This window comes from Quercus lobata, chromosome 9, assembly GCF_001633185.2.
Source record: "Quercus lobata isolate SW786 chromosome 9, ValleyOak3.0 Primary Assembly, whole genome shotgun sequence".
Lineage (NCBI taxonomy): Eukaryota > Viridiplantae > Streptophyta > Magnoliopsida > Fagales > Fagaceae > Quercus > Quercus lobata.
In genome coordinates this window covers 16,428,829-16,454,220 of record NC_044912.1, presented here as the reverse complement: position 1 = coordinate 16,454,220, position 25,392 = coordinate 16,428,829, and the positions used below count along the sequence as shown (strand labels likewise).

The window sequence follows — 25,392 nt, the reverse complement described above, 5'->3', positions numbered from 1 at the left end:
TATTCAAAACAATTCATAAGCTATACATACTGATACAAATCACAAACAATGGGGAACTATGAAGACTGAAAATATTCTGACTCTATGAACAGCCATAGTTTCTCTGTTTTGGGTCTTTGGTAGGGCAAGGGGGAGGGTTTTGAGAATCAAAATATAAACTTTCTGTTCTTGCCAAATTTCCGAACACTTCAACACGGCTACATTTTGTATAATAATTTTCTTGCTACCACAGGGTTAGACTTTGTAGATTTGAATTTAAACCTCAAATTAAGGATACTTTCTTCATATTAATCAAAAGATATTTAGGTATGCATGCCTTGGATAGCAATAACCTCAAAGAATTAACTAGACAATTTAATGCTTTTTTCCCAAATAATTTTTAAGGCTCTTTTGCCATTACAAATTTACAAGAAATGAAATTCAAAAACAAATAAAATGATCACCAATTCTGCTTTTTCTTTGCATAAATGTCCTTTCAAATTGAATTAGTATCCCACATGAAAGAGCTCATTAATTTAGAGAAAGAGAATAGGAAGTGAAAAAGACCCGCAAATATGCAAATCAAACAATGCAAAAAAGGGAGACATACTCTGGCATTCAACAACGTAAAATAAATCAAATGAAGATGATGCAAAGGAAAATAGTTTCAATGTAATAATAGTTCCATTTGGTATATCCATTAGAAGCCTTGAATCAGATGTCAAGGAAAGACACCAACTGTGATCAGGGACTAGAGGAGGCTGAGGAACTGCTGCATTGGAAAATGGCTCTCTACCATTGAGAAGTCTAGGCAGGTGGTCATAACATTAAGGCAAGAAAAATTGAAACCCATTACAATCACAATCATCCAATTCATCTGCATGTTAAGACAATTCAAATCATAAAATAGTTAAACAAAATACGAACATTATTTTCCCCCTTTTTCATAAAACAGTGTTGAGACATACACTGGCATTCAACAACTCAAAAGAAATCAAACAAAGATGACAGTACCTTGCCATGTTTCTTCGAAATTTGATCGAACTAAGATGTTTTCATTTTCTTCGACTATGGATATGGATTGAAGTCGAAATCATTTTACAGAGGGATAGACCAATGAAGAAGAACCCAAATTAAACTCATTTGCCGCATCCATTGAAAGCCCCCAAAGCTTCGACATTGTTGAAACAGTAAGAAGTTGGCATAGGAGGCAATAAATGCTGGAGCTCAGTGTCGTGAGGGACTGAGGATGACCCGCCACCATCCATAGCGTTTGGGATAGTTTTTGGAGGGTGACATTGGTGTTGTTTTTCTAGCGTATCTTTTCTTTTCTTTTAATGGGTTTTTCTGGTTTATCTTGTATCTCAGAAACACTGGTGATGTTTCAAGTCGGCAATGACTGGCATATCCCTGATTAGACTATCTGAATTGCTCGAATGCACTGAAGATGCTCCCACTGAATGCATGGAGCCCACCTCTTTTAAAACATTGGCAACGGATTTGAGCAGCTAATTGCTACAAAGGGCCTGTGTCGACCAAAAGTACTCCAATTTGGCCATTCGGTATTGTAGAGCTTGTGCAGGATAAAACTTGGACCTTGTAGAAGACAATTAAAATCATAAATTTTCAAATAAAATAAGAACTATGATTTTCCCCTTTTTTAAGGGAGCAAAATATTTTCTGAGATTTTAAGTCACTCCTAGTGAAATTCTTAGTTATGCCAAATTCAGCATACCGGACCACTTTGTAAAAATGTTTGACCAAAAGACTTTGAAATTGTACCAAATTCAAAAAAAAAAAAATATGACTATCGATCCTGCTTTCCCATTGGGGTCTTTGTCACTTCCCATTCTCTTTCTCTAAATTATTAACCTATATGAAAAAGCCCATTAATTTAGAGAAAGAGAATGGGATGTGTCAAAATCCCCCAGAGATGCAAATCAAACAATGTAAAATAGTGAGACATACTCTGGCATTCAACAACTTTAAAAAATCAAATAAAGATGAGACAATGGAAAATAGTTTCAATGTAAAAATAATACCTAGGAATATTTCTTTTTGGAAAGGGATGGGCTATTGAAGAAGACCCCAACTCAAACCCATTACCATCTGCTGAGTCAATACCCAAATTTTAGTTGAACCAACTTGCTATATCCATTGGAAGCCTTGAATCAGATGTCACCTAGGGTTACCAAGGTCTCCAGCGTCTGAGTCCATTGAGACACCCAAGATTCGTATGTGAACCATTAGAAGTGGAGCAAGGAGGTAGTAAAGGTGTGAGCATAGTGTCTTCAGAGTCATCAACATTTTGAGAGTTGTCTTGGATGATAACGGAATTCAGAGGAGAACAAGTGCATTCCACATGTACCCCCATCCTTGCAACCATAGAAGCAAATTTTCCAAATTCACTTGTCCAATGAGAGATTTTACATGAAATCTCAACATGATTCCGATCACCTTGCATCAAGTCTCCAAATTTCCTCAGTAATTGGCTGTGAGGCATACCCAAAAACCACATATGGTCACACTTTATAAAATGAAATAACACTCTCTCAATAAAAGGTCGCTTATGACCATTGATGAAAATTCTGAGATCACAATCCCAACTGATTATATCATCACGAACAAAACCATAGCTATCATTATCAGCATAACTGTCCTTCAACGGAACTAGATGAAAAACAACACAAAGAGCAACTATGGGAAATTCAGGACCAACCCAGAATAATATGGTACCCTCTGTGCTTTGATGGTTAAACCACTTTGGAATCTTCTTTCCTGGTACTCTAATACTATATATTTCTGCTAAATCACTCGCCAGATACACATCTATAGTGGGAAAGGACTCAACAAAAAGTACCCGGAGCTCAGAGATGGAGACCCGAGAAGAGAAATCAATCTGATGTGATAATTTGTGATGTGAATGCAAATCAATCTTCACACCTGAACATTTCATATCTTGTGGAAGCCCTAACTTTCTTCCAAACTGCATGCAATTCAAAATTTTGAGAAATTGAAGTTTAGCAAATCTGCTAAACGTATTTTCAAAGTTAACCAAAATTATTACTTTAAGAGAGAGAGAGAGAGGTACCTGAAGGATTAAATTTCTTAATGATTCTGAATTCAACGAAATGCAGTTATTTGCTTCTATTCTTCTTATAGCTTCTGGAAGCTTTGGAATTTTTTTAAGGAACTTGTCATCCCAAATTAGAAGCGTATCTAACCTATTAAATCTAATAGTACATTCTCGGAGGTTCAAATCTTTAGTTTTCTCTGAGTGGGTGAAACATGAAGTTAACTTTTTTAGAAAATTCAACGGGGCTTGTCTGCCAATTCCCATGCTCTTCGGAAATTGGACATTACCATAGAGCAAGAGTTGGGAAATAAGTTGCAATTCATAAATGCTAATTGGAAGCCGGCACAAATAGAAAGGGGAACCTATCTCTAAAATCTCAAGCCCAGCGAGATTTCCAATTGATGGAGGAAGCTCTGTAATGGCAGTGTGTGCCAAACTTAGATACCTTAAATTTTCCATTCTTTGTGGAATATCGGGGAACCTCCTAACCCTTTTGCAATCAAAAAGAAATAAAACTTTAAGAGATTTCATCACAATGCAGCTTGGAAGAATACGAAGTTCAAAGCAACCATTAAGTTCCCAGCTTTCAAGCTTATCAAGATATCCAATAGAGTCATAAATCTTGACTAATTTTCTACAATCATTGAGATCCAAGTTCTTTACATTTGGGGTGGCACTCAATAAGTCCGGTAATTTCCTAATGTATTGACAGTTACGAAAATTCATATGTGTCAAGCTTCTACATTGTATCCTCTGTAAGAAAAAAAATCAAAATTTAACTTCAATAAATGTTAAAATACATATTAATGAAGTTATAATAATTTATAAATAAATAAAAATGACAATACCTTGAAAAGCTTGTCCAATATAATCCGACTTTGTGGCAAGTTGAGTGCAACAAGGTTTTGAGGATGAAAATTGGATGGTAATGAGGATAAAGGAAACCATAGCCAATCAAGCACCCTTAATCCATTAGGGAGATATTCAAGACCTCTGCAAATATCCACATTACCAACCATAAGGAACTTGAGATTTTTCATCTTTTCAAAACAATTAGCTTCTATTTGCAACTTTGTTGGTTCAGGCGGGACTATCATCATGCCTCGAATGTTATTTGATCCCTGATTAGACAAAACATTTAGTGAATTACATCATACAAAAGAACTCACTAAAAATATAATAACTATTAAATTTTAACTTTGTTGACAGACTTGAATTTTCTTCCATAACTAAAGAAAAAAATTATATGAAGGAAAAAAAAAATAAACAAAAATAAAAAGCCATTAAATTTTCCCTATAAGAAAAGGGTAAAGGTGAATGAGACCAAGTTATACCTTATTTTCCATTAGTACTTCAAAAGCATCCTCATAATACCATAATCTACTACGTAGTTCGGGTTTTTGGGGTGATTCCTGTCGGACAATCTCTCTACCCATTTGCTGTAGCAAGTCATGCATCCATAATTTGTTAAATCGATCAACATTTATAAGACACTTATCAATAAGTTTTTGAATACCAATAACTGGGTATAGATCGCAAGAATTTAGTATATCCACAACATAATCCTTGAAATGACCCTTGAAGAAACATGCAAGATCGAGAAAAATATTTTGTTCCGTATCATCCAATCCTTGATAACTTACTTGGAGTACTTTTTGTATATCTTTGTCAGGAATCCTTTCATACTTATCTAATGCACTTTTCCATTCCATTTCACTTCTTCCGTGCAAATTGGCACCAATTATTGATAGAGCTAATGGAATGCCCTTGGCATAACATATAACTTGATTAGTAAGTTCTAAATAATCTTTCTCAGGTTTGTTTTTTTGAAAGGCATGCATACTAAATAGTTCAAGAGCTTCATGATCACCTAATTCGTTAACCATGTAAGTTGAATGACATATTTTAAAAGTATGTAACAAATGTTTATCTCTTGTTGTTATAATGATTCGACTTCCAGAAGCAAACCAATCACATCCTCCAATCAATATTTCAATTTGGTCTGATTTATCCACATCATCAAGAATTAAAAGAATTCTTTTATTGCGAAGTATGTTCTCTATTGCAATGGTTCTTTTCGATTCACTGCACACCTTCAGTTGTCTATTCCCTAGGGCCTCACAAAGAAGTATCTCTTGTAGTTGAATAATGCCATCAAATGTCCTTGACTTTTCTCTAACATTTTCCAAAAAGAAGCTTCTTTCAAAATTGTAAAAAATTTTGTTATAAACAGCTTTTGCAATGGTTGTTTTACCTACTCCACTGAGGCCATACATACCTAACATATGAACATCATTTGACCCAATATCTAATTGCAATATTATGGCCTCCACACGAGAATTTATTCCAACTGGGTATTTTGCAACAAATAATGGCATCCGATTTAATTTAGAATTTGAGATCTCTTCAACAATTTCTTGGATAAATTCAAATTCAGTACATCTGTCATTCAATACAAGACATGTGAATAGTTAGACTATAAAATTGAAATATGAACCTGAACTAAATTCAAGATGTTCGGAGTTTAAGCATAACGAAAAAAATTAGTTTGATTAGGTTTTTTATTTTTTAAAGTGTACCTAATGTAATTTATAGGTCTAAGATCTATAATTTGGTTAGGATTTTTTCTAGGAAATCATTTTCTAGGAAATTAGTTTTAGGTTTTTGCGAAGAAATTGCATGGAAAATCCAATTAGAGGAGGGGCACAAAATTATTGAAAACCCACTTAATACTTGAACAAAATTGATAAGAATTTCTTCTAAAAAAAAATTTAAAACCACATGTTAGAAAAATCCTAATTATTTGGTAAGATAATCAAATATTTTGTTATTTTATTTTTACTATTGAGCCATAGCTAATAGCCATAGTAGAAGATATGACCCAAAAAAATATCCATAATTTGAAAAACATAAATAAATAATAAAAAAATTTAAAAGGACAGCCATCACATAGTAGTAATTGTTTAACAATAACATCTATTGGTCATTACAAAACTATTAAAACTTTTCTTTTTACGAGAAAAACCATTAGAACTTGTAAGGCATAAAAGTAGTCATTAAGTATAGGAACATACCCGTGCTTGTAATGCCAACCAGATATATTGGCAGCTTCATGTAAAGCTTCCCTCCAACTGTGCAGCTTCTTGTTATCCTTCATTTTTTCTTCATGTTTAGATAATGCTTCTCCAAACTTTCCTATTTGGTTACGAACTTCTGATGGATCTACGTTGTAAAAAACCGGTCGCACTAATTGGCCATTCTTCTTACACTCTACAATCTTGGCAAGTTCATCCAAGCACCATGTGGAGGACGCATAGTTTTCAGAGAATACAATTATTGAAATCCTTGAACTTTCAATGATTTTGAGAAGTCCTATAGAAATTTCTTCTCCCCTTTGAAAGTTATCATCAATAAAGGCGTTGATACCCTGTTGACACAAAGCATTATACAAATGGCCTATAAAACCAAGACGGGTATCTTCACCTCTGAAATTCAAGAAGACATCAAAGTTTTTGAGTTTGTGGGTGAAAGAGGAAGATGAAGATGAAGATAAGACTCCTTTGCTAGTCACAAGAGCCATTGGAGGGATTTTTGAGTAGATTGTTGTAAAGATCTGAAAGGAGGAGAAAGAAAACTATGAAGGAGTTGCAAATATAAGACAGGAAATTAAGTGAATGACAAATTAGGAAGAGGATGAATAAGAGGTAGAGGAGCGTTTAAAGGTAGCTTGCTTAGGGTGTGGCTAGCAACTCTTTGAACTTTCCAAGAACCATACTGATGCTTTTTTCATTTCAATATCATGCAAGTGTCCGTGTGAAACCTAAAATAAGTCTATGAACATTGTAAGCACTACACCGGTCACTGTGGACTGGTCAAACGGAAGGGTAATTTCGTATTCGATAGTGGGACTGAAATAATGAAGTATCTATCAAACATTTCCCATTTTCTAGGAAAAAAGGGGTTAATTTTCGATGTTAGCATTTTGAAGTCAAATGTGCATCCTAACGTATATCTTTTAAGTATATCCATGCATATGCATAGGTTACAAGCTAGTTTAATTAATTACTTCTAACTTAAACCCAACTCAACCCAATTATTATGGGTAAACCCAAATCCACCAAATTACCCAATAATTATTCTCAAAAAAAAGACCCAATAACTAAAATTACCAAATTGCCCGTAAAACTTGAAGATGACCAAAATTTAGACATCTGGTAAGATTTGATTTTTTTTTTTTTTTTTTTGCTTCTCATATGATTGAATTTGTGTTTCACCTAAAATTTCTTTACCAATATTGGACCCTTTTTCCTTTGTATAAATAGGGGGGTCCCAATGGGATGAGGAGGCTAACAATTCTCTCCAAAACATTTATTATAGGAACGCAAAAGTTTTCCATTGTAGACTTTTCACAATTAAAGAACATGACTTGCCAACTAATCAAACTAGAGTTTTTAGTACCTACAGCAATTTCACAACATCAAGAACAAACCCCAGTATATACAATGTCAAATTCCATAGTCTCTTGTTACATTAAATGAGTGTTTAATTTTTCTCACAAAGTATTGAATAGTAAAGCTTCTGGGCTATAGTCTCAATTACAACTCTCAATCATGTTGGACTTGGATGACACCTATCAACAACATATCATTATGAAATGCAGAAAAAATTTGGAGTGTACACAACATTTAGTGTGGATGGGAAGAAATTTCATCCTATTCCAATTTGTTAGGTTAGTAAGGGACCCATTCCAATTTAATGATCCTGGAATTTTGTATACAAGTATAAATCAAGGAAACTTCCACCTAAAATAAGTTGGACTTTTGGCAAGAGAGAAAATTGATGTCTAGACAAATCAAGCTAAGGCCGACAAAATGGACCATATTCTTAATTTCTTATCTCTATTTGTTCCATGTACAAGACTTATAGTCAATGCTTGGTGTATAAAAGTTGAACATCTTATCTAAAGTCCATCCTCTGAAAGCTTGAGAAAAAATTCATTTAAACCAACACAATATATAAATTATAAAGGAATCAAAGAAAAGTTGTCAAAAATTATGAAAATTTAATCTATGCTTAAATTCTTATTAGGATGAACACAATAGCAATATCCTTTTATAAAAAAAATAAAGATAAAAAAATCTATACTTATTTTGTACATATGATAAAGTCCTATCACAAAGTTTTTTGAGACTCATGTTGATTAGTGATTAGAAGTTATAAAAGAATAATCATCAATATATATATATATATATATATATATATATATATAAGTAGAGATCTCATGCGGGAGTGCGTGAGGTCTTGTCAAGTGACGCTAATTTTGCATAAAGCATTTTTTTTTTTTTTGCCTCTTTCATTAAGTATTTTGTACGGTTACCCAAAAGTTTACATTAACTTATTTTACTGTTATCTCATTAGTCTCTCATTAATTGCCTAAGCTTACATCACACATTTCTCTCTTTTTCATGTCTTTTAGCATACCCACCATTTTAATATTTTTTAAAAAGTGAAAAAGTAATAATTAAAGACTAATCGTAATAACCAACCAGATAAGGCCTAGGAGAGAGATAGAGAGACAAAAAATGTTGTGGATTGTTAAATAAAACGCATTGTTTTACTATAAAAGACCTAAAACTGACAAAACATTTTATGTATGATGTATCTCTAAAAGTTTTTCTCAACTCTTGCAACTTTTCTCTGGACATGAAATGTTTTTCTCAGCACTTCCAATGTATGTCTGAGAAGTTTTTCCCAACACAAGGGAAATTCTAGTTTTTGGTTTGTCTAAGTTAAGTTTTCGATGTTTTATTTGTTTAAAAAGAAATCAAAAAAATGGTCTTTTTATATTATTTAATGAGCAAAATAAACAAATAAGCTACTTTTTATTTTGTTTTTGTTTTTAGTTAATGATGTGTTACCACTTACCAGTTAAACTAGGTTACCAGCTGACTAGAAATCCACAACTGCCAAAAAAAAGTTAAGTTTCTTTTCTTTTCTTTTTTGGTTTTTATTTAATGATTTTTTACCAGTTAAGTTTTGACATGTCACATTATATTCCATGTTTTCTTTTTTAATTTAACATTTTTGACTTTTTTTTTTATTTTTTTTTTTACATTTTTGACATTTAGGCTTCGTTTGAAAGTTCATAAGAGAATGGAATGGAACAATCATAAAGGAATGGAATGAAATGGAATGTATTTAAGTAAGGGAAAGGAATGGAAAAGAATGGAATTAAGTAACCTTGATTGGATGTTTTAAAATAAATGAATGAAAATGAATAGAATGTAAGTAATCTTGTTTGGGAGTAACATGGAGGGAATGGAATGGAATCATTTTATGACAATATTACAATTAGACCCCTATTTTAAAATAAATGGTTGAATATATAGGAATATTTTGGGAGTTTTAGTAAAAAATTCATTAAATCTAATTCAATTCCCTCTCATCCCTCCCAACTTCGAGGAGAATGAAAATTCGAGGTTTTAAGGGAATAGAGAGGAATAGTGTTCCCTCCTACCCATTCCATTTCCTCCCACTTAAACTCCCAAACGAGGAAATGGACTTTTCATTCCCTTCATTAAAACTCCCAAACAAGGGAAATGAAGAATATTTTAAATTTTTTTTTTTCCCAAAATACAATAACATGTTGACAAATGTTATTGACAATATTAACACATGTAACAATGAACATTAACTCCAAAATAGACATCATACCTTCAAAAACTTCAAAGCATCATAGAAGGATCGTAATCAAAAACACGTTCATTTGTTTCCTTATATGTCCATATATAAATTACACGGAAGAGTCCCACAAATTTTTTTAGTTGAATGCATTCACTGATCCAACCAAGCCATCATAAATTTGTCAAACCCTTTCATTGAAAAAAAAATGTCAAAACCTCTTTTATCTTCATGCCCCTCCATCATTAACTCCAAAATAGACATCATACCTTCAAAAACTTCAAAGCATCATAGAAGGATCGTAATCAAAAACACGTTCATTTGTTTCCTTATATGTCCATATATAAATTACACGGAAGAGTCCCACAAATTTTTTTAGTTGAATGCATTCACTGATCCAACCAAGCCATCATAAATTTGTCAAACCCTTTCATTGAAAAAAAAATGTCAAAACCTCTTTTATCTTCATGCCCCTCCATCATTAACTCCAAAATAGACATCATACCTTCAAAAACTTCAAAGCATCATAGAAGGATCGTAATCAAAAACACGTTCATTTGTTTCCTTATATGTCCATATATAAATTACACGGAAGAGTCCCACAAATTTTTTTAGTTGAATGCATTCACTGATCCAACCAAGCCATCATAAATTTGTCAAACCCTTTCATTGAAAAAAAAATGTCAAATCCTCTTTTATCTTCATGCCCCTCCATCATTTTTTCTTTATATATATACAGTTTGGCTATCATCAAGAGTAGACACCATAAATTGAACATCTCTAAAAAAATATACAATTTGGCTACAAGCTTAATTACAACCTTGGGCTACAACACACAATAAAAGATATCATATGCAATAGTGTATTGCACATGATAAACACACATATCATCTTCCTATTATGGGTTGAAGCCTAAAACTCTAACCAAGTTTGTAACCAAATTTTGTTCATCCATATATATTTTGTTTCTTACCACTTTACTTTTTGTTTGGGGTACTACCTTACCACTTTACTTGGTTTATAGTGTAATTCTAGGGCTCTAAATGATCCAAGCCGTTCAAAATCACTCGGCCTTAGTTCAATAAAAACTTCTGCTCTGTTTGTTTCAATAGAAAACTTTGTATAAAAATAGATTTTTATGTTTTCTAGCGTTTGGTAGAATCAGAAAAACTGAGTTAATGGAAAACTACTTTGGTCAACAAAAAAAGTATGGTTTATTTTTAAAGATTATTTTCCTCTAAATATTTTTGGAAAACAACTCCATCTCACAACAAGCTAAATAAGAGAAGTTATGAGATTGTTTTTCAACTTATTTTAGGTTGTTACCAAACATAGGAAAATGAAATCGTTTTATAAAAAATACTTTTTGGAAAATGACTCGATCATTTTGAACATTCACTACACAACAAGGCTCATCTCGTTTACCACCCTATATCTAATCCCCACACAACTCATTTTGCACACATACATACATTTTTCAATAAGACTAGGGTTACAACTAAACTTCATAATAATTACATGACACTTAATTCATCTACCATCTCACACCAAGGCCTACCAAAATCTATAACTATAACTATAGGTGTCTATTGACCCACCTAACCTGAGCCACCCAACGAGTACAGACTCGACCCACACCTAATCCAATGGTCAACAACGGCTATGCCCCTTTATAACCGACTTATGGTGGGTCTCCCTCTCCAAGAACCAACTTGACCTGATCTAACCACGAAAAAAAAAATTGGCGAGATCCACCAACTCTAATTCAGAACTCAGTCAACTCTGATGGAGATCAGCTAGATCTAACAAGATCTCTACTAGATCTAGCGAGATCTCACCAAATTTTTCATGTATTAAGCTTGTCCACTCCCTTTCTCCACCATTACTGATCTTGATTGAACCACCCACTACCTATGAAGAGACCGAATTGCCGATATGCTGCTCCTCCCAAGTCAACGAAGAGTTGATTTCCATGCACCTGATCAAATCTAGTCAAGCGTTGGTTGAATACAAACCTGACCCATACTAACCTGTGAACACCTCTACTGACCTATGGACACCTCTATCTAAAACTTTATATTTAAAGTATTGTTATGGATACTACAAATTTTACTCCATAAAACTTACAAACTGATGTGACACAAATTAGGAAAAATCTATTCAAAGATTCATTCATTATGTTGTTAAAGTCCACCAATGGCTCATATGTGAGATGTTAAGCAAATTGAGTGTTATTGTGAAATTGTGATGACCATTTGTTGTAACTCTAACTTTATTTTATACAAGTAATATGCTTGTGTAATGACATGATTAATTAAAAATTTTGTTAAAAAATATAATAATATTTTACAAATATTATTGAAAATATGATAATAATTAATGAGCTACTTGATACTCCAAATTAATTATCATCATAAATACATATATTGAGTCACGCCAAGACGATATGTAGTGTGAAAGCATATAAAAATACACAATTATGATAAATTATTAAAATAAAAATTTTTATTTAGAACTTCTCGAAAAAAATTTGTAATATAGATAATTTGAGTTGGCCAGAATAGAAGTTTAAATTTCTTAAAAGAATTTAAATAATAGATTTTAAAACTTGTAATTTTTTGGAATAGAATTTTAATTTTTTGAAAATTGAGTAATAGATTCTTAGCTAAATTAAATTATCCTAACAATTAATTAGATAAATATAATTTTAATTGGAGTAAATAATGTTATTTCTTAAAACTTAGGTAACAGAGTTTTCATTATATTAAACTATAATAACAATAAATAAGATAAACTAATTTACAAATAAATGAGAATGTAGTGAGTCACTTGTAGTTGTGTAGACACCCATTTTTGCAACTATCATTTAACCTCACTTACATTGCATCATGCACCACATTGCATATCATATCACAGGGAAAAACTTTAATTTTTGACCGTTTGATTTCTAATTTCATTGCATGATATGAATTTTTAATTCTAACATGCCTATTTTTAGTTTAATTTAAATTACATGATATGTCATAATGCTCTTGGTTGAGTATAGATTCTACAGTAAAGTTGCATGCACCTGATTTAATCCAAAGACATAGCATTAATTGATTCCTTGCTAAGTTGGTAAAAATTGATTAATTAATTGAATATATTTGGAATTAATATTCTGAACTTGAGAACCAAGAAAGTCTGGAAAAAAAAAAATTTGTAGAAATTTGAAGGAAATCAAAACACCACTAAAACAAAAGATGACGAACCAAAAAAGAAAATATACGGGAAAGATTTGGACCAAGATCGGATCAACACTTGGGCCAAATCTCCTAGATTTCCTTCCTTTTCTGCTCAGGCTTGCTCCCCTCTCAGTTTGACTTTGAGACCTACATTTTTCATTCAAAAAAATCTAATTTTCCTAAGTCCCACATTTCCTAGAAACTCATCGGTAACCCTTAGCCTTCAGTATAAATACCCCTATCCAATATCAAACCAAAGCACACCAAATTTCAAATCCATACCCCAAAATTTCAGAGAAAAATGAAAATCTCTCTCTCTCTCTCTCTCTCTCTCTCTCTCTCTCTCTCTCTCTCTCTCTCTCTCTCTCTCTCTCTCTCTCGTTAAGAGTAGGAAGGTTCATTTGGTGTCTTGGACCTCGTAATCTCAATTCACTAGAAAGGATAGCTTGGTCCTTCTGGTCTTAAGCTACCAACTTCCTATTCATGAATTTTTTTTTGCTTGGACTGCTAAGGAATGCCAATGCATGCAGGTAATGTTTCTAACCTCCTCTTTTTAATTATGCTCTAACTTTTAGATTCAAGCATGCTTTACTTTTGTTGTTCTTCATATGTTCTTGGTTACTAGCATGTTAAGTCTAGGTAGTCATGGCAACAGGCAAGTTCCCCCCCCCCCCTTCATTCTAGTAGGTACCCGCAGGTGCTCACGGGTACCTTTCCCACCACACTCAAATTTTTTATATATATAATTTATTAAAATTTTATTTTGAATGCATTAAATTAAAACTAAAGAACATTAAAATTGACAGGAATGACGATTCTACATCCCACTGACGAAGATAACATTAATGACGAAGGAATCATCCATGACGAGGTCATCAGAAACAACGAAGAAAGCCATCATCACTGACGAAGGCAGGGAGTCATTCAATGTAGTCAATCAATGACCTGAGCAGTTACTAAATCGACCAAGCAGACCGTTGGGAGCCTTTTAAAAGTCTCATTACTGGACCAGGGGCGTTACTTCAGAGAGCATTAACAGCCCCAACGGCTAGCCCCTAAGGCCTCAGGTATAAAGCTTTCATACAATCAACGGAAGGTAAGATATATGCAAAAATACTCTGAAAGTACATTCTGCTTCTTTATTGTGTTTGTCTATTATCCTAACTTTGGCATCGGAGACTTTGTGGCAAGCACCACACCGGTGGCCCTCATCGAGCAAACCTTCACATTCTATAGGGGATTCCATCTGCCCACTCTTACTGACGAATTTGTGTTCCATCAGTTTGGCGCCGTCTGTGGGGACGAGTTTTCAGATTCATACTCGAAAACGTAGTTTCCATCAATTCTCCATATCCAGATGGAATCCAACCTAGATTCAGCAACCTTGGCCCAGTAAATTCAAGCCCTTGCAGCCACCATTTAGGAACTCACCAGACAGAACCAGGAAATGAAGCTGCGGCTCCAGCAGGTTCAACAAGCCCAACAGGAAGAAAACCGGTCCAAGGGTAACACGGAGGAAAAGGGGGATAGCCAACGGAGGGAAACCCCCCGGAGACCAACTACTCCGGACGAACAGAACTCAGATCTTCTTCGGGAAATGAGGAAAGAGATGGACGAACTAAGGAGCGCTATCAAAGAAAAGACAGACCGGAGCGTAGACAAAATGATAAGGGCTACGGATTCGCCTTTCACTGCAGCGGTACTTGATTGCCCCGTGCCGTCAAAGTTTTGCCTGCCTCAGTTAGAGCCATTCGACGGACTCAAGGACCCTCAGGATCATCTTAATACCTTTAAGACGACTCTGGGTCTTCAGCAACCACCTGACGAGATATTGTGTCGTTCCTTCCCTACGACTCTTAAAGGAGCTGCAAGAGAATGGTTTACTAAGTTGCCAAACTCGTCCATAGACAATTTCGATCAGCTGAGTAGTGCCTTCTTGCGCCACTTCATAGGGGGACAACGCCCAAAGAGACCAGTAGATTACTTACTCACTATAAGACAGGGAGAGAAGGAGACTCTGAGGTCATATGTCAAGCGATTCACCCGGGAAACTCTGGAAGTAGACGAAGCTGATGACAAGGTGCAGCTGACGACCTTCAAAGCAGGGTTGAGATCCAGAGACCTCGTGGCCTCTCTTGCAAAAAACCCCCCAAAGACGATGGCTGATATGCTCCTGAAGGCACAAAAGTACATGAACGCGGAAGATGCTCTAGCCGCCATAAAAGATACTGAGAGGCTAGGAGACAAGTCCAAAAAGGAAGACGACCGTAGAGGGCAAAAGAGAGACAGACCAGAACGTTGGAACAATGACGGGAATAGAAGGAAAGATGACAAAAATCCTCGTCAGGTAAAATTTACTCCTTTGGTTATGCCTGTTGACAAGATTTTCACGCAGATCAAGGACGAGCATTATCTCAAATGGCCCAGGCCATTACACTCGTCCCCCAACGTACGTGACAAGAACAAGTATTGCCGGTTCCATAGAGACCACGGCCACAACACAGAAGATTGCAGAGACCTGAAGGAACAAATAGAGGAATTAATACGGAAAGGAAAGTTACAGAAGTATGTAAAGAAAGGAGAATATAGCAAGTTCAGAGACGACAACAGGACCCAACATGAATCCTTCACTCGGGATGACGACCATCCGTCCCAGCCTCCACGCAAAGTGATCGGGGAGATAAACACGATCACAAGAGGACCATTCTCAGGAGGATCATTTAGATCACTCAAAAAAGCATGCCATAGACAGGTGAACAGCGTCCACACCATGCCTCCGTCCAAGCACCGACGAACATACCAAGACATGTCTTTTAGTGAAGGAGACGCCAGGGGAGTAAAGCAGCCTCACAACGATCCCCTGGTCATAGTGCTGAATATAGAAGGGTTCAATACCAGAAGGATCCTTGTTGATAACGGGAGCTCAACGGATATCATCTACCTCCCAGCCTTCCAACAGTTGAGATTAGATCCAAAAAGGCTCCGCCCTTTCGACTCTCCGCTCGTCAGCTTCAGTGGAGACAGGGTCTACCCCAGCGGTATAGTGACTTTGACGGTGACGGCAGGGACCTACCCATTGCAGTTGACCAAACAAGTAGACTTCCTGGTGGTAGATTGCCCCTCGTCCTACAATGTCATCATTGGGAGGCCCACCCTAAACAAGTGGAAGGCGGCAACGTCAACCTACTATTTGAAGGTGAAATTCCCAACAGACAACGGCGTGGGTGAAGTGAAGGGTGATCAAGTCCTGGCAAGGGAGTGCTATCAGGCCGTACTGGCAAGAAAGGAGAACCACACGTGGACGATAGAAGAAAAAGAGGAAGACGGGATGGAGACCCTGGAAGCAGTGGAATTAGTAGAAGGAAATGCGGACAAGACGACCAGGATAGGGACGACGCTAAGCCCCGAGATGAGAGCGAGACTCATAAAGTTCCTTAAAGAGAATCTAGATGTCTTTACATGGAGTCACGAGGACATGCCAGGCATATCTCCAGAAGTCATCCAGTATAGGTTGAATGTGGACCCCAGCAGGAAGCCCGTTCAGCAACGATGAAGAACCTTCGCTCCAGAACGAGATCAGGCAGTAGCAGAGGAAGTAACCAAACTCTTGACGGCTGGATTCATCCGGGAAGTATATTATCCAGAATGGCTCGCCAACGTCGTCCTGGTAAAGAAAGCGAACGGAAAGTGGAGAATGTGTGTAGACTTCACCGACCTGAACAAAGCATGCCCAAAGGACAGCTTCCCTCTACCAAGGATAGACCAGCTCGTGGACTCCACCGCCGGACACAAGCTACTGACGTTCATGGACGCCTTCTCAGGGTACAACCAGATAAAGATGGCTGAAGAAGACCAGGAGAAGACCGCCTTCATCACAAGCCAAGGACTCTACTGTTACAAGGTGATGCCTTTTGGGTTGAAAAATGCTGGAGCTACGTATCAGAGAATGGTAAACAAAATGTTCAGCCAACAAATTGGCAGAAACATGGAGGTATACGTGGACGATATGCTCGTCAAGAGCAAGGAAGTGCTCGCTCATCTAGACGACCTGGACGAGACTTTTGCAACCCTCAAAAAACACCAGATGAAGTTGAATCCAAGCAAATGTGTTTTTGGGGTAGCCTCGGGAAAGTTCTTGGGATTCATGGTGTCCCAGAGAGGAATAGAAGCAAATCCAGAGAAAGTACGAGCTATCATTGACATGGCCTCACCCAAGACCGTCAAAGATGTACAAAAACTCACAGGAAGGATAGCAGCTCTAAACAGGTTCGTCTCTAGGGCCACAGACAAATGCCTTCCCTTCTTCAAAACCCTGAAGCAGGCTTTTGCTTGGACCGACGAATGCGAAGCAGCGTTCCAAGAGCTGAAGCAATACCTGAGCAGTCCACCTCTCCTGAGCCCGTCCAAAGGAGGAGAGAACCTATACTTGTACCTGGCGGTGTCAGCCTCGGCAGTAAGCGCAGCCTTGATTAGAGAAGAAGGCAAGAAGCAACTCCTGGTGTACTACGTCAGCCAAGCCTTTCAAGGAGCTGAGTTCAGGTACCCAAGGATCGAAAAGATTGCATTTGCACTTATAGTAGCCTCGCGCAAGCTCAGGCCGTATTTCCAGTCAAATCCTATCCTTGTGATGACGGATCAACCAATTAAGAAGTCAATGAACAAACCAGAAGCAGCAGGGAGAATGGTCCAATGGGCAATCGAACTCAGCCAATTTGACATCGAGTACCATCCAAGAACAGCTATCAAGGCACAAGCTCTGGCTGACTTCATCGCTGAATTCACTCTTCCAGACGAAGATGGAATTACAGACGAAGTTGATAAATGGACAATACAGACAGATGGTTCTTCAGCCCAAAAGAGGGGGGGAGTAGGGGTCGTCATAACCACCCCCGACGGAGAAGTGATGAAATATAGGGTTCAACTAAAGTTCCCAGCCACCAATAACGAAGCCGAGTATGAAGGAATATTGACGGGCTTGAGGCTTGGGAAAGCTCTCGGTGCCAAAAACTTGCTGATCCAAAGTGATTCAAAGCTGGTAATCGGACAGATCAGTGGAGAGTACGAGGCAAAGGAAGAAAAGATGCAGAAATACCTTAAACTGACAAGGCAACTAACTCAGGAGTTCGACACAGTAGAGTTCGTCCAGATACCAAGAAGCTAGAATATTGGGGCCGACGAAGTATTGAAACTAGCGTCATCAGAAGAAGGGAGGACGAGCACAAACATGGCAATAGAGATCCAGAAACACCCGAGTATTGAAGAGGTGGCGGTGTTCACCATCCAGAGCACAGACACCTGGATGATGCCCATAATATCCTTCCTCCAAGACGGGCACCTACCTCAGAATACTGACGAAGCCAGAAAGGTCAAGAAGAGAGCAGCCAGGTTCACGATCCTGAATGACGTCTTGTACAAGAGAGGCTTCTCTATGCCTTATCTAAAGTGCGTCGACGAGGATGAGGCCAAATACATCCTGGAAGAAGTACACGGAGGAATCTGTGGCGACCATGCCGGCTCCAGATCCCTAGTCAACAAGGTGATAAGAGCAGGGTATTTTTGGCCAACCATGCAAGGGGATGCTGCTGACATCGTCAGAAGGTGCGACAGATGCCAGCGGTACGGGAATGTGCAACGGCTTCCAGCGGAGAAGATGACGACCATAGCCTCCCCATGGCCATTCGCATAATGGGGAATCGATATCGTCGGTCCTCTGCCCCAAGGTAAAGGTCAGGTAAAATTCCTTCTAGTTGCTATTGACTATTTCACAAAATGGGTTGAAGTAGAGGCCCTAGCAACCATCACTGAGGCTCGGATCCGGAGCTTCGTGTGGAAAAACATAATCTGCAGGTTCGGGATTCCCTTGACGATCATATCTGATAATGGGAGGCAGTTCGACAGCCAAGGCTTCAGAGACTTCTGCTCGAACCTCGGGATCAAGAATCAGTTCTCATCCCCGGGACATCCCTAGGCAAACGGACAGACGGAAGTAACGAACAGGACGCTGCTCAAGATAATCAAAACCAAGCTGGACGAAGCAAAAGGTGCCTGGCCAGAAGAACTACCTAGTGTCCTGTGGGCATACAGGACTACAACCAGAACCCCAACAGGAGAGACACCCTTCAGGCTTACCTATGGCACAGAGGCAATAATCCCAGTAGAAGTTGGAGTAACAAGCATCAGACGAGGAACTTTCAGAGATGGACTCAATGACGAGGAACTGCGGTTCAACCTGGATTGCCTGGATGAAGTAAGAGACAATGCGTCCAGTAGAATGACAAAGTATCAAAAAAAGATGGCCGAGTACTACAACAAGAGGGTTAAACTCAGGCGACTGGACATAGGGGACCTCGTCCTTCGGAAAATCACTATAGCAACTAAAGACCCTACTCAAGGGAAGCTGGGTCCTACGTGGGAAGGGCCTTACCGCGTCATTCATTACTCTAGACAAGGAAGTTACCATCTGGAAACTATGGACGGACAAAAGCTCCCTCGTCCTTGGAACATTGAGCATTTAAAGAAATACCATGAGTAAATGTAATACACGAATGCATTCGTTCTTGAAGTTAATAAAAGTATTATTCCTTTGATGTTTTTGCGCAGGCAGTACTGGCCAACCATGAGGCCTATAAATCACTAAGTAACAAAATTCCGCCTTTACGGATGTAAGTTACTAACGACCATCATAGGATAGTCAAAAGATTAAGTAACAAGATTCCGCCTTGACGGATGTAAGTTACTGACGACCATCGTAGGATGGTTAAAAGACTAAGTAACAAGATTCCACCTTGACGGATGTAAGTTACTGACGACCATCGTAGGATGGTTAAAAGACTAAGTAACAAGATTCCGCCTTGACGGATGTAAGTTACTGACGATAAAAAAATAATAATAATAAGTGACAAGAGTCCGCCTGGACGGACACAAGCCACCCAAGCAGCACCCCCTGGCAGTTGCAAGTGGCAGGAGTCTATTTGACGGAGAAAAGAGTGCAGTACATCAAATCAAAACAGGATGCAACAACTGATTAACAAAGCACAAAACTGTAGACGGATGTAAATCAGCCAAAACATCTAGAGGAAAAGTAAGTACGCTTCATTCCAGCCCATAACCACTGGGCCACTATCATTGTTTTCAAAATAAAATTAACTGTTTTGAAATTAGATTTACAAAAAGAAAAGGCCCAAAACAAGACGGGCACCCACCATAAAACAAAAGGGAAAATTTCTAAGTATTCAAATCAGGCATCAGCTGTGCCTTCACTGGCCGGTACGTCAGCAACAGGCTCAGGCGCGTCATCACCAAGGGCAGAAGATGAAGCCGCCTCATCCAGAGCCATTTCCTTGTCAACCTCTTCCAAGTCCAGACTCTCCAGGTTGACTCCAGAAGGATGCTTGATCATATACCTCTGGAGAAGCTCGAAACCTTTGAAATACCAACTGAAGAGCACAGTATTGTACTCGTCAGTGGTCTGGAAAGCCTCCACGGATCGAGTAGCGATGGTCACAAGTTTCTCCTTGGCTGCAAGAAGCTGCTCGTCCTTCTCGTGAGTCAACCCGCGCTCAACTCTGAGGTCGTCCTCCAGCACTTTGACCTTCTCCTTCAATGTCGTTGCCTCGTCCATGGAGGTGATCAGGTTCGTCTTCAGGTCAGAGTTCTCTTTCTCCAAGGCCTCCATCCGGGTTGTTAGAGACGCCACCTTGGCCCCTTGAGTGAGGTATTCAGCGGTAATATGGAGGCTCTCTCCCAACACCTGGAGGGAATTATGAAGTCGTCTGTAAAAAGAAAAAAAAAATGATGAAATGTAGAAGGAAGAACTCCATACCTGGACGAGTTTGTGAACATGACGAGAAGCCACATCGTTTAAGGACATGTCAGAAAGAGCCTTCAAGTCCGCTGGAGTGACGACCTCGTGAGCTCTTTCTACGGCCAATGTCTTGTCATCCCATATTGTGGATGAACGAGTATCAGTCTTCTCCTTCCCTTTGCTAGCCACACGCGGCCTTTTGGAGACGAGAGTAGGAATCTCCTCTATTAAAGCGGTCGGGGAGGCAGTCCTCATCGTTTCAAAAGCTATGGAAGGAACGATACTAAGGGGCATGGAGGCAGGACCCTTCCTAGTAACTCGCACAGCCTTCTTCCCCAGATTGGACAGTGGTTCGTCCTTCTTCGATCTCATCTTTGCGTACATATCCTTGTTGAATTTCGTTGTCATCTCTGCAAGAAGAAAATGCCTGTCAAAGATTGCTTAAGTGTGCATAAGAAGAATCAGTATTGACGAAGTTAAAACCTACTCTTTTTGCCTTCAATGCCAAGTTGACGAAGAACGAAGGGAGACAGGTCAGGACCGAGATTGTAAAATGCAAGAGACCGGGGGTCAACCAGTTCGTCCCAGCTCTCAATCGTCTCAGCGTACCCGATCGCAGTCTCGATACGTTCCTTATACCGGCTCTTCAATCCAGGCCGTCTCTTAACTATACCAAACAAAGAAACAAAGAAGTTAGCAAGACCAGAGCCTCAAAGTTGGCAAAATTAAAACAACGAGGAGAAATACTGACGCACCTAAGGTCGGGGTTCCCCACCGACGGAGCAACCTCGGGATATCACCCCAATCACTGCTGGATTGAGTCTCGAAGTCGTCCCCAGACACAAAGAAAAAGCGCGACTTCCAATACCTGAATGACGAGGGCAATCCCTTGACGATCCTAGTCTTTCTCTCCCAAGGGATTAATTCATAATACCCCCACTCCTTAGACTCTTTCAAACGATACAAGTAGGTGAGCTCGCCTATCCTGATCATATCCCCGTTGGAGGCCAACCATATTTGCATACAGTTGATGACGATCCTCCACGAGTTAGGCATGAGCTGCCCGGGAGCTATACCAAAGTGATCTAAAAGTTCCATCAGGAACGAGTGGACGGGGAGCCTAAGCCCGCAGGTGAAAGTTGACTCATAAAAGCATATTTTGCTTGGAAAAAAGTGACAAGCCCTATCTTCTTCCCTAGGTAGATGAACACGAACCCTAGACGAAAACTGAAACCTATCCTTGAATCTATTTACGGTCTCGGCATCCAAACCACAAATCTCATTGAGGGCATAAAAAGCCCTAACCTCTCGAGGGCCAGAGACGGCCGTATCTCCTTCAGCCGGATCACCACTAGATGATAGCCCAGTCTCAAGGTCACTAGACCTAACCTCAGACATTAATCCTCTCCCTCCTAAACCCTCGAACCAATTGAGCGATTGACGGAGCAAGGGCAACAATTCGCCCAAAACCACGCTTAGACTATTGCCCTCGTACATAAAATTTTCTAAAAACGGGTAAGTACCCAAAGACCCCCCTAGACGCGCAAAAAGGAAGGAGATCGACAGGCAAGCTATCCTAACCTCCAAGCTATCAACCATGGAAAATGCAGAAATAGGAGGGCAGAAAAATACGGTACAAAACTAAAACCCCAAAAGAAAAACAAGGACCAACAACAGAAGAAAAATAAAAAGGAGTAGCAAATCAGAAATTATACTACAGTAAAAGAAAAAAGAAGAAAGAAAAAGGAAAGAGAAACGTACCTCTAATGGCGGAACAGCAGAAGCACAACGCAAGGTAATTTGGAGAAGAAAGGAAGTCCCAAGAAAATGCTCAGAGTATCACTGAAGAATTTGTCTGCTTTTGCTCTCTGAGAAGTGGAAGAAAAACTAAAGAAGAGAAGTTTTAAATGTGGGCCAAAAACGATTGAAAAACCAGTGGGAAACCCAAGGGTCATGCCATTAATTCCACAGATCATCATGCGCCACGTGGCCATGATTGCGTGTAGCGCTGCCACTAAGCATTAAAAGCGGAACAGAACCCCAAGAGTCACAAGAGAAACTTTTCATCTTATGTGATCGTCATGACGTATCACCGACGACCCCAGAACCTGGGGGGCAACTGACAGGAATGACGATTCTACATCCCACTGACGAAGATAATATTAATGACGAAGGAATCATCCATGACGAGGACATCAGAGACAACGAAGAAAGCCATCATCACTGACGAAGGCAGGGAGTCATTCAATACAGTCAATCAATGACCTGAGCAGTTACTAAATCGACCAAGCAGACCGTTGGGAGCCTCTTAAAAGTCTCATTACTGGACCAGGGGTGTTACTTCAGAGAGCATTAACAGCCCCAACGGCTAGCCCCTAAAGCCTCAGGTATAAAGCTTTCATACAATGAACGGAAGGGAATATATGCAAAAAATACTCTGAAAGTACATACTGTTTTCTTTACTGTGTTTGATTATTATTCTAACTTTGGCATCGGAGACTTTGTGGCAGGCACCACACCGGTGGCCCTCATCGAGCAAACCTTCACATTCCACAGGGGATTCCATCTGCCCACTCTTACTGACGAATTTGTGTTCCATCAAGGCTAGTGTGTGTGTGTGTGTATATATATCAATAACTCAATGTGGTACTCCTCTGGTTATGTAATATATTATAATCCTCTTTATTAAAAAAAAAAAAAAAAACTTTATATACTATTTTCGGGTGTATTTTAATAAGTATTACTGTTTCCTCAAAATAAGAAAAATGTGGCTTCAAATCCCCGAATGAAGTCGGAAATTTCTTCTCATGAACTACAACACAATGACTCAATGAGATTATGAGACACACAAATATACCCAAATGAATTCTCCATTCTCCACCCCATTTTTCTTATTTCCTTGTTTTAATCTAAAATCTCAATCTATTTTTATTTTCATTTTTTAAATCTAGGTAAAAAAATTACTTTTAAGCAAATATGATTAATTATTTTTATCTATAAAAAAAAAAAAAAAAAAAAAATTGTTGATAGTTACAATGGGTAGAAGATAAGAGATTTGAATTTTGAATGTTTCAATAAAAATACACAAAAAATGTTAGTTGAACTACAAAATGTACTCATCTAATCATGATAGTTACAATTTGCTTTTTAAATATCTGTTGAAATATTTTGACAAAATAAACCAATAAAAATGTGCCCATCTCACAATGATTTAGGGATCAAATAGTAGCTCCTCCATCCATTGAATGAACAACAGAGGATAAAAACCGGTTCCAAATTAAAAGAGGTACTCAATTGTGTTTACCTAAAAAAACCCAAAACAACAACAAAAACAAAAACAAGTAGTGATTCATGAATAGGATAAGGGGGTAAGTAACTGAAAGCATGTGGTTATTACAAATGGCTACCTACAAGAAATAATGCTAGGATTATTACACCAACTGTAGAAGAAAACCCCGCTGCTTTGTTTAGCGTTCTCATTGACCCGATCCATCGAGTTTGGAGGGAGGATATCATAGAAAGCTATTTTTTCAAATTTGAAGTAGCAACGATCAAGACAATTCCCTTCTGTAGAAGTAGAACTATCCAAGAGGGTGTTCTAACTTATTGGCCCTTCAATTCGGAAGCAGAATACTCAGTTAAGGCTGGGTATAAATGTCTACAAGATGTGCAGGTTTCTCAACAACCTGGTCCCTCTGCAATAGACACTCTGAAACCTCTGTGGAAGAAAATCTGGAGTCTAAATGTTCCAAGCAAGGTTAAACACCTGGTATGGCATGCTTGTAAAAATTCTTTGCCAACAAAAGCCAAATTGGTTAAACGCCATGTGCTTACTGAAGGGCTATGTGAGATCTGCAAATTGCATCAGGAAGACATGGTGTACGTCCTGTACCGCTACATAGACCTGGAAAAATTTTGGAGTTCAATTCCATCATAGAATCATGGAACTCTCAAACAAACTACCAGTTTCATCGACATTTTGGGTTTTATCTTTGTCGACAACAGAGACCCAGAATTATTTACCTCAATAGTTTGGGCTCTATGGAATTGGAGAAATAATCCCAGGCTATGTAAACACTCATCCAACCTCAACCATTTGTTGAAGGATGCGAAGGAAAGAAGACTGGGTTTTCCAACTCAAACTACGGATGCACACTCTCCTACGAATAGAGCTGCAACCCCTTGCAACTCACTGGTATAAAGTAAATTTTGATGGGGTTATTTTTGAAAGTGTTAACAGTGCAGGCTTAGGTGTGGTCATACGAAACTGTGAAGGCCTTGTGATGGCATCTCTGTCTCAACTGGTACATTTACGTACCATGGTTATTGAGGAGGAAACTTTGGCAACACGGCGAGCCCTTCAACTAGCAATAGAGTTGGGGTTTGATAATCTTACCCTGGAAGGAGATTCGAAGGTCCTCATCAAAGTCCTTGAGAGTAGAACTAGTTCTCTGGGCTCAGTATGGATATCTGGCTAATGACATTCATTTTCTTGCCTTGCATTTTTCAGCTTTCAAAATATCTTATGTACGTAGCAATAAGGTTGCTTACTCTTTGGCGCGTAAAGCAATCATTTTTCCTCCTTTATCAATTTGAATGGAAGATGTACCATCAGACTTACTTTCTGT

General features: G+C 38.4%; 3 protein-coding genes across 3 annotated transcripts; 1 reads left to right on the top strand and 2 right to left on the bottom strand.

Moving 5' to 3' along the window:
• Positions 1–1,331: 1,331 nt before the first annotated feature.
• LOC115961305 (disease resistance protein LAZ5-like) lies at positions 1,332–4,401 on the bottom strand. Its single transcript, XM_031080305.1, has 5 exons — positions 4,390–4,401; positions 3,904–4,176; positions 3,071–3,808; positions 2,022–2,965; positions 1,332–1,575 (listed from the first exon to the last, which is right to left on the bottom strand). Exons 1-4 carry the CDS (start codon positions 4,399–4,401, stop codon positions 2,168–2,170), a joined length of 1,821 nt encoding a protein of 606 aa, XP_030936165.1. The 3' UTR covers positions 1,332–1,575; positions 2,022–2,167.
• LOC115959236 (TMV resistance protein N-like) lies at positions 3,910–6,635 on the bottom strand. The gene is made up of 3 exons (XM_031077573.1): positions 6,130–6,635; positions 4,390–4,494; positions 3,910–4,176 (listed from the first exon to the last, which is right to left on the bottom strand). Exons 1-2 carry the CDS (start codon positions 6,633–6,635, stop codon positions 4,401–4,403), a joined length of 600 nt encoding a protein of 199 aa, XP_030933433.1. The 3' UTR covers positions 3,910–4,176; positions 4,390–4,400.
• Positions 6,636–14,407: 7,772 nt separating this feature from the next.
• Positions 14,408–16,513, top strand: LOC115961304. The gene is made up of 2 exons (XM_031080304.1): positions 14,408–15,307; positions 15,422–16,513. Exons 1-2 carry the CDS (start codon positions 14,408–14,410, stop codon positions 16,511–16,513), a joined length of 1,992 nt encoding a protein of 663 aa, XP_030936164.1.
• The last annotated feature ends 8,879 nt before the right edge of the window (positions 16,514–25,392 follow it).

Coding starts and splice junctions, on each gene's coding strand:
- LOC115961305 (XM_031080305.1), bottom strand. Junction 3,809..3,903: donor TATTGGACAAGCTTTTCAAG/GTATTGTCATTT, acceptor TTTTTCTTACAG/AGGATACAATGTAGAAGCTT. Junction 2,966..3,070: donor TAAGAAATTTAATCCTTCAG/GTACCTCTCTCT, acceptor AATTGCATGCAG/TTTGGAAGAAAGTTAGGGCT.
- LOC115959236 (XM_031077573.1), bottom strand. CDS start 6,635: ATGGCTCTTGTGACTAGCAAAGGAGTCTTATCTTCATCTTCATCTTCC. Junction 4,495..6,129: donor GGTTGGCATTACAAGCACGG/GTATGTTCCTAT, acceptor GACTTGCTACAG/CAAATGGGTAGAGAGATTGT.
- LOC115961304 (XM_031080304.1), top strand. CDS start 14,408: ATGAAGCTGCGGCTCCAGCAGGTTCAACAAGCCCAACAGGAAGAAAAC. Junction 15,308..15,421: donor ATGACAAAAATCCTCGTCAG/GTAAAATTTACT, acceptor GTACGTGACAAG/AACAAGTATTGCCGGTTCCA.